The 10,000-nt window shown below is 47.0% G+C and overlaps 1 protein-coding gene across 1 annotated transcript in view; it reads right to left on the bottom strand.

The window, feature by feature from the left end:
* Nucleotides 1-10,000, bottom strand: part of si:dkey-220k22.1 (multiple epidermal growth factor-like domains protein 9) — a 106,221-nt gene that overhangs the window by 75,957 nt on the left and 20,264 nt on the right. Inside the window, exon 2 of the mRNA XM_062554731.1 lies at nt 5,505-5,694. Within this exon, the coding sequence (XP_062410715.1) occupies nt 5,505-5,694 (190 nt within the window). The remainder of the gene's footprint in view (nt 1-5,504; nt 5,695-10,000) is intronic.

Genomic DNA, 10,000 nt, shown 5'->3' with positions numbered 1-10,000 from the left:
TCAGACAACTACAGTGTTCACCCGAGTCTTAGCTTGGACAGTGGCCAGCAGTGTTGTGATCCTCTGAGTTGGCGCGAGGCAAACGCAACGCCAGGCGTTAGGCTCGGGCCTCCCTCTCTCCCAACGCTGCGGCCCGCCGGCTGCTGCCCGTCCTAGAGTGCGGCGTATTGTCGCGGAGGCTGCCGAGCGAGCCCGAGCCACTTCCCCGGTTTAATCAGCGTTCCTGCTCTGTGGCTTGGCCAGGAATGCGAGAGGGTACCAATTTCGCCTTCCATCCAGCCCTCACCACCGAGCCGCCACCGGCATTCTCTCCTCCTATCGCCCGGCCACACTGCGCAGGCATGAATCCACCAGGCCAGCCAGCGCCTCCTTTAATAGTCCTCCTTCAGCCCTCATGGCTCAGGAAATGGGAAAGACCTCCTTCACCGAGGCGACAGCAGCATCTCTTTCTGGAGTGACAAAGCCTTTTTTTCCCAACTTCGCAACAACATATTCTGTGGTTGGGAAGATGATGGGGAGAGAAGCACTGTATCATTCATGTTTGATCTGAACACATACAGTAGGGTCCTTGAGAGCGAGAGAGTGTGTGTGGGGAAGGCAAGTCTCATCTCCATTCCAAAACAGAGGAGTACAGGAGGGAGAGAGCCTGTTGTCTACTAATGGGATCTATAAGTGTGATGGAGATACGGGTGGAGGTTTGTGTGCTGGAAGGTCACAAGAAACGTGACTCGTGCAGCCATGGCCATTGATCAGCTTCACCCCTGGCGCCGACTCATACCCAGCGGTGAGCTCGCTCGATACACTCCGATAGACACACAGACACAAACACACACACACACACACACACACACACACACACACACACACACACACAGGTCTTAGGTCTCACCTCCAGCCCTTTTGGATCATTACAAGCCATCATTTCCATTTGCTAAGAAAAGCTCCCAAAGATAGCTCTGGAGAAATGTGCTGCATAAGTCAACTGCTCAATTCTACACATGCCATTGGTAAAGAAAAATATCCCAAAATAATTTCCTTTAATCTTGTTTCATCTAATCCACTGCTACTCCCACGAAGAGTCTTAAAGAAACCATAGCTTGATTTGATATCCAAACACGGGGGGGGGTATGAGCGACTCCCTCATGGCGACAGACGGACCGATCCTGCTTTGGCTCGGCACCGCATCGCGCGGATCAAAGTGCGAATGTCCAAATTGCGGCTAAAAGGGCACTGATGAGTGCCGCTGACAGGCGTCAGCATCCTCTGGAGTAGCAGCTCAGGGCTCTGGAGCGCTGCGGAGGTATTGGTTTACGCGGGCAGAGTGGTGGCAAGGCCTTTTACAAGGGCACTCTGGCAGACGCGGGTAGATGTCCCAGAGCCCGCTCATAATACCTCGGGGCTGACGAGGGAGATTAAGAAGTTAACATGAATTATTAAAGAGGTTTTTTTTCCCCCCTCCCTTTCCACTCTACAAGAGGGAATTTTAAACAGAGCATTCCTGTCTGAGCCGTTTGTCTCTGCTCCAAATCAAACACGGAGATTCGCTGAGCCTCGCATGACTGTATGGATCTAGTTTCCAACTATAGGCCCTGCAACAGGGCAAGCTATAATTACTCATCATGCTTATGGTATCAGTGCGCAGGCAGAAGAGGCCTCGCTCAACACTTGCACGCTCTGTTAGACACACACACACACACACACACACACACACACAGACACAGGCTCACAAAGACCTCTTCGGAGGGGATGCAAACACACATGTGCACTAGCACACACACACAAACACATGCAGAGAGAGATACACGCAAACATTGAAGGCAAAGGCTAACTTATCCCCTCTCCCATGCTTTTCCTTACCTGTCAAATGCATGCGAACAAACTTAAGCATTACACAAGGAACCAGGCTCTAGAAAAGTGGATGAGAGTCATCCCATTTAAAGCTAAAGAAACCTTAGCCTTGGTGTGTGGTGGTTAAGATTAACAACCAATGTATCCTGCTGTACAATAGGCCACCACGAGCTGCAATGCACTTTATGTGGTCGTATAGTCTACTGTAGCACCACCGCTGAACTTTGTGCTCCGTGGCAGCTAATTAACTATCGATTTATTATGTAATAGAACGAAGACAGATGGTGGTTGGGGTGAGTACGGTGACCCGGGACTGTTGGACCATTACATCCATTTGGGTCCCGATTTTAAACCCAAAACACAGAGAAACAGGACAGAGCTGCCAAATGGCTCGGAGACAAATTGACATTCTGCAGCCAAACACTTTATAATTCGCCAGTCTCTGGTTCTGAAAAGCGTATCAAGGAAAACAAGCCGAGAAAGCTTGAGATTTGGAAGATTTACTTTCAAGTAGACACAGGCGTCCTAAGCTTGACAAAACCAAAAAATACTGCAATTCAAACAAGCCAAAAACACAAAACCAATAACAGGATTTTGTTGTTTTGTTTTTGTTGTCAGTTTTGCCATCTCTGTCTATCCCCTCCAGTCATCAGATTAGTCTTGCACACCACACCTCTTCTCTCTTCCCTGTTTTCTTGTCTGCTAACAGGAGCAACACCTGGGAGGCAGTCAGAGACCTCCACATCTTCAGTAGGAGGCGAGCACCTGTACCGCGTCTCTCTCACACTGGGCATGCTGCCGAGACGGTTAGGTAGCGTAGCGTAGCGTGCCTCTGAGGAGCCCCATGCCTGGGAGAGCGGAGAGGGAAGCAACAACCCCTGCGTGTCCTCCAGTGACTGAAGTGGATACCGAGATCAGATTCCGGGTGGAGAATGTCAGAGGTATTCTTAGACGCAGCACATTCCCCCCCGCCAGCGAGGCAGGTTTGAAGATGTCGAGAGTGAGTATGCACGAGCCTGGAGCCGGCCAGATTCCTATCTCCCCATAGGACATACCTTTTTGCAATATGTGGTTCCCCACATTACACATTTGAGAGTGGATTTAATTAACAATGACGATTAACATCCTTTGATAAGGTCGACTCCTGAAGGGACACAAGTCTGATAGAGTGGGAGATCGAAAGAAAGATAAATGGAGAAAGTGAAGAACAAAAAGAAAGAAAGACAAAAAAGAGAGACAGACAAGATTGTCACAAGTAGACATAGATTGATTGCTAGACTGGCGGAACGGCAGATTGAGATACATAGATCATAGTATACGTATATAAAAATAAAGACATCATATGCTGCAATAGGATGGAGAGATAACTGGAGACAGAATACCAGAGATGCTTTCACACCTGTGCGATCCTGTACAGAAATGGGAGGCACGTGTTGAGATATGAATGCAATTGTCAGATGGAGATGTGATTGGGATCAGCGAGTCAAACAACCCTGAAGAGAACTATTGAATGCATGTCTGTGCGAGTGTGGTTGACTGGGAAGATTTCATTTGTGTATGTATGTGTGTGTGTGTGTCTGTGTGTGTGAGACTGTGTGACTGTGTGTGCGTTTCTAGGTGTGGCGACAAAGCGAAGGCTTCACCCTCAGGCATACTGTATTGGTGTCAACAAATAACAGAAGCAGGCCCTCCTCTCTTTGTGTGGGCCAAGGACGAGGCCAGAACTCTATGGATTGAATTTAACATCCCACAGTTGGACAGACAGGATGAAGTCACACACCCTCCAAGCAAGCAGGTAACCTGACATACAAGAAGAACAGCAACAACACCACAATACAAAACACACACAAACACACGCACACACGCACACACCTAAACTACATTGCTGCGGACAGCACTGCAACATTCTGTCTGGCTACCCGCTCACTATACGGTTGGTTTTGGTGAAGAGGAATGCTTGAGCCAAAAGCCATGATTTATGATGGAATATTCAGCACCCCCACTCTCCACCCCTTCCCACCATCTTCCTAGTGACAGTAAACACACAGATTTTCCATCAGAGCTCACCACTCCATCAAAGGTGGGGTGGGGGAGGGGGTGGTTAAACAGAGCTTAAATGACTGGAGCAAGAACCAGACTGGCGCGCTAACCCAAGCCAGTCGAGCAGAAACCCTGACCCAGATCTGTTCTCCACGCGGCTCTGATGTGGGGGGGACTCATCTTATTGTACACTACACAGGTACCCCGGCTGTCTCCACAGGAGGAATAAACAAAACAGGAACTCCCAGGATTTACAAAAAAAAAAAACACATAGCACCAGGAACTAATATTTAATTAAAAGACTATTTTCATGAGTAAGGGGGGTTCTTCACAGTGAAAAAGGCACTGCAATGTACATGGACAAAGACCTATCAACTGTGCTACACAGACCTCTTCAGAGCGTTCCTTCTAGGATCTTTAATGGCTCTCAAAGGGCCCGTTCTGGGTTCTAAATGAGACTGGGCCTTCACTGTTAAGTGTGACTTTGTCAGCACAAAGTGACTGAAAGAAATGGACTGGATTTCAGCGCCTTGAGCTAATCTCACGCCACTCGCAATCACGCCTCCTTATTACCCTTTCGACAGCGCCAAACAGCCTATGAAATCATTCAGCTACACTTCTAAAACGTCATAGCAGCGGAGCACGCTGCACCTTGCCACAAAATATCACTCCCATAACCCAGCAATGGGGTCATAAGTAACCATATACAGGCCATAGCTTCTGACGGCTCCCATATAAAAGGATGGATATTTATGGAGGAAGCAGGATTATTGGGGCGTTTTTCCTCCCGAGACCTGGGATCAGAGCCAGGTTGTTCTTTATGCATCCATGCCTGAGGTGGCTTCTCCCACCGGTCTAAACTGCGCAAGCTGCCACACACACACAACAACAACAACTCAGCAAATACCAACAGAAAAACAGGAGCAAAAAGCCCAAGGTGGACATTCTGCTGAAGTTAGTGAGGGCAAAGTAACAACTCTGTCACCAGTGACCACACTAATAGCACAATGTGGAACGCAATAAACTACAGTATGAGACAGAAACACACAATGAAAATGCTTAAGGAAAGTCATTTGCGGTCACATCACATAAAAGACACACACACAGACACACACAGACACACACAGACACACACAGACACACACAGACACAGACACAGACACAGACACAGACACAGACACAGACACAGACACACACACACACACACACACACACACACACACACACAAACAAACAAACAAACAAAAACAACTGGACAGTGCTTTTATTCCATGTCCTATAACATCATCTATTTTGTTACATGTCCTTTACACATAACCTTCACAAAAACACACCCACACCAGTATGCATTTGACTGCAGACTGCAGACAAAGAGCTCCATTGGCATGAGGGCCAACCACGCCCTCCATTCAGTCATCTTAGGTCACAAAGCATCCAAGCGATCACAGACATGACTCAAACATGTTTGCCCGCATAAAACAAACTGCATAGAAAGCACCTTGTTTCCATCTAATGGCAATCGATTGTTTCCATCAACAATCAATGACAAACACATACAGTATAATTCAGTCCACACACACACACTAGTTAGTTAGTCAGAGAGCTTTTTCGCCTACCTGTCACAAAGAGTGCCGACCGCGCCGAAGGAGTCGCATCCGCAGGGCAGGCAGCCGGTGGAGCCGTTGTTGAAGTATCCGTCCTCGCAGCCGTCGCACTGCAGGCCCGCGTAGCCCTCCAGGCACACGCACTGCCCCGTCTCCTGGTTACAGTCCACCGTGCCCTCAGCGCTGCAGTTGCACCGCACATCTGGCAACACAAGAGAGGAGGAGAGGGTGGCGTTAATTCAGATTCAGATTCAGATTCAGATTTGATTCAGATTCAGATTCAGATTCAGATTCAGATTTGATTCAGATTCAGATTGAGAGCAGGGGAGGGAGGCCAATCAATCAGACAGAGTACAGCAGTGAGCACACTGTAACCTAGATAGATATGAATGGGATTCTATGAATAGAGTAGTAGCCCATTCAGCCTGACACCAAACCTGCCTTGGAAGTAAAAGTGCTTTATATTCATTCACTTACACTGAGATAGATTGAAGTTTTAGGGGCGATACTTCTCAGTGATAACTGCTTCAGAGCTTTTGGCTTTACAAATGTCAACATCCTTCCTTTCACTTATTACCAGCCTACTCTTCCATGAGCGTTTGTGTGCTGTGATGTGTAGACAACCAGAGATCCCCAGGAGTCTGCTGAGTTTGCCCTGGACATACTGTACAAGGCAATAGTGTATTAATCGTTATCAATAAACATATCAGTTTATTATTATTATTATTATTATTATTATTATTTATCTATTTATTTTTTAAGGCATACAGTATATGTCTTAGTTCGCTTTCCTGTGTCTTATTCCAAATCCCTGGAATAATCAAACCGATGCAGCCTGAGCTTTTTAGGAAGCATAATAAAACGTAAGCCGTAATGTCTTAAGTGGTAAGCGGTGGCATTTAAATAAGGAAATCAGACTGGAGGATTACACTCAATAAAGCTCCTTCCTTTCTGTGGGCTAGGATTTTATGCCCTCTAAAAAATGCATGGTCCCTCAAAAGAGCGTGAATATTTAAAACGCAGAAGCGTTTATAGAAATTTAAAAAATCTAAGATCTTCAAGGCACTCTGAAATGAGCGTTTAAATCCCCCCCCCCCCCCATCCCAACCCCCATCAGTGAAAGCTCTTTATTAAGAGCTAGTGTTACAGAAGGCCACGGAGGAAATGAAAGCTATCTGATTCTAATAAGGTGTTAGCAGAGGTCACAGCGGAATGCTGGCCAGGACCCAAGAACCGTGTCCTGTCTGGATGCCGAGCAGACGTGTTTCTGACACCAGAGCTCTACTGCACGGGAATACTCACCGTACCGAGAGCTCTGTGCAGAGCGTTGCGTAGTGCTGTCCTCGTCACAGAGCTTTTTTGCAGATGACTCAAGCTGGGGCTTGCCAAAAAAACATGCCTACCCACAGGCCTGGAAACCTGATGATCTGGACCTACTTGTGAGAACTCACGTCACCATGGAGAAGACAGGCAAGGGGCTTTACACCCTTTCATGGTGTCCAGTGAGGTTCTGGGCAATCTGACCATAAGTCTTGCGTGTCAGCCAAGCCTCTGCATTCAGGCTGACGGAACAGCAGAAGTGTGGTGCAAAGGAGAGGGGCCTTAATGGAAACAGCCCACAATAAATCCTTCAGCGCTGCAGAGTGGTTTCTCCAGAGGGGCTAAGCCAAGTCATCGGGTCAAGTGAATCTCCAGTTTCGTTTTTGAGACAGAAGCGCCAGGGCTAATGTGTCCAGATTTGTAAGAGGACAAAGAAAAACTGCTGTGAACACTTCCATATTCAATGTTCTGTGACTGCAAGTTCCCCTGAATTTAAACAGAAAATGAAACAGAGCCATACACACGTACACACACACACACACACACACACACACACACACACACACACACACACACACACACACTACTCTACATGAAAGCTCCTACATTCCAAGTTCCAAGAACCGCAGGTCCTCCTGAAATTTATGGGCAGAACAGGAGTTACACAACCCATGAAAACATGTCCAAACTCGCCGAGCCCCAACGATAAACTACCAGGTAATACTACACCTACAGGAATGAGCTGTTATCATGTACTGAATGTGTGTGAACCTAGCACTGACTTCTTCAGGTGAGATCTCATCTAATACATTCAATACATCACAGCTGTCACTTTAATGGTGTTATCTCTCCTCATAGCTCCAGCACGAATCTCTTTAACACAGGGGGGACTGCAGTGGGGAGCCAGACTAGAGTTGGACTGGGGAGAGAAGCCTCATTAATGCCTCATTAAATATTTAACAGGCATTCATTAAGGAAGCCCATCATAGGAGCAAAGGATGTGTTCAATGAAAGAGATGGAGGGAGACGGAGCAAGAGAGAGAAAAAGAGAGAAATATGCGAATGTGTGTATGAAAGAGTTTAATCATGTCTCTCTTGTAGCTCTGACCTTGAAGTGATAATTGCGTTATGGCATGAAAATGATATTGTAGCGGCTGAATTATCTGGCTTTTACTTCCCTTCGAAGCAGAGAGGATTCTTTATTTGATTTGGAGTCAACACACAGCCTTCTTAAAAAGGCGACCAGAAGCCTTAAACAGGGACACGCACCCAAAGAAGCAATTTCACAGCCAGCTTGGGTTCCGCTCTCATTACCCATTCCAAAGCTCTGCCATATTAAAAAACAAAAGATAAGTTGTCATTCAGAGGAAAACTGACGCACAGAGGCTCTGAATGTTTAATGCAAAAATAACGCAGAAGTCGCAAAATAGATCCAGGAGGATCATGGATGGGACAAGTCCCCACAACTCTCTGTGCGTGATGTGCCAGGGAGTATTATGTGACATGAAGGTGAGTGAGAAACCCACTTCTGCGCACAGCGTGAGGGAACAGCATGTGTGTGTGTGTGTGTGTGTGTGTGTGTGTGTGTGTGTGTGTGTGTGTGTGTGTGTGTGTGTGTGTGTGTGTGTGTTAATAAACAGACCCACTCAGCACTACGGGGAACAGGACGTTCCGGCGGACGGACATCTAAGGCCATGTGTGTGTGTCTGCATGAGTTTGCATGAGAAAGAGAAATATTTGTGTGTGTGTGTGTGTGTGTGTGTGTGTGTGTGTGCGTGTGTGTGTGTGTGTGTGTGTGTGTGTGTGTGTGTCTGCTGCAAACAGAGAAAGGCCACATTTTATCAGGACCTTCTCAGCCAGCTGGACAAACTGTTCCCTTCTCTTAGTGCTGAAGGGGTATGCACACTGTGTGTGTGTGAGTGTGTGTGTATTCTTTTTCTGTGCGCCTTCACGAGCAACACAAAAACATTGTTGAATTGCATCAACATGAAAAGATTCAAAACAAGGCTCCCCGACCAGACAGGGATTTCACACAGGCACGCACATCAGAGCCGCCAGTCACTGGCAGCTGAGGGGACTCACTCTGCAGCTGAGCTTACAAGCCTCCAGAACCTGATTATGGCCCTTATCCAGGACCAGGAGCCACACACACACACACACACACACTCTCTCTGATGTGATCTGATGTGTGTGTATGTATGTGTGTGTGTGTGTGTGTGTATGTGTGTGTGTGTGTGTGTGTGTGTGTGTGTTTGTGTGTGTGCGTGTGTGTGCGTGTGTGTGTGTGTCAGTGTGTGTGGGAGATGCAAGGCCTTCCTCTCCCAACGAGACATCATCTGACTTTCTGTGGTAAATTATTAGAACATAATTCATGCATCATTGCTCTCTGATGCACCATAGTGCAGCAGTACTGCACTTCTTCCAGAATCCCTATGACTTGAACAGGTAACAACTGAATAAATCTTCATTCTGGCTGTAAAACAGCAGGGAATGGTTACCATCCAACAATGAAATAGTCACAATCATATAACCGTACAGCCATAAAAATCAACCGCAAACAAAAACTCTAATTTGCCAAGGAATGTGATTAAGTGTGTGTTAAATTCCTGGCTAAGATGCCAATGGCTGTGTCCCACCGGTCCTACTGCAGTCAGATTAGCTGCATATTTTCCAGTGGCAGAGTAATGTAATCTCTGTGTTTCCAATTAGCACGCCGCAGAGGAGAGGGGAGCAGAGGAGTTAGCCTTCCCTTCCCCTGGGACTGACACACATCAGGCACAAAGACCAAGTGTGAGAGGGGACCTCTCTTTGTGCGACTGAAGGAAGAAGACTGTTTGTGTGAGTGTGTGTGTGTGTGTGTGTGTGTGTGATGGGGAGGGTGTTACGTGCAAGTGTGTAGAGGTACTGAATATCTATGAGGATGAAAGAGAAAAAGACACAGCATGTGTGTGTGTATGTCTGCAGTATTTTTGAGAGTGCCGATGTGTACAGTACATGTGTATCAGCGATCTTCGGGGAGGAAACAAAGAGAAAAAGAGAGAGAGATAGAGTAAGAAAGGAAGAGAGAGATAAAGAGAGAGAGAGAGAGAGAGAGAAAGAGAGAGGAAGAGAGTGCACAGAGAGAGCAGACGGGGGGTGGAAGTGTGTGTGACAGAGATAGAGGGGTGCAGATGGGAGGGAGGGAGAGA

Source organism: Sardina pilchardus, chromosome 14 (assembly GCF_963854185.1).
Source record: "Sardina pilchardus chromosome 14, fSarPil1.1, whole genome shotgun sequence".
Classification (NCBI taxonomy): Eukaryota; Metazoa; Chordata; class Actinopteri; order Clupeiformes; family Clupeidae; genus Sardina; species Sardina pilchardus.
Note: the sequence above shows the minus strand (reverse complement) of the source record. Positions and strands in the feature narration are given on the sequence as shown.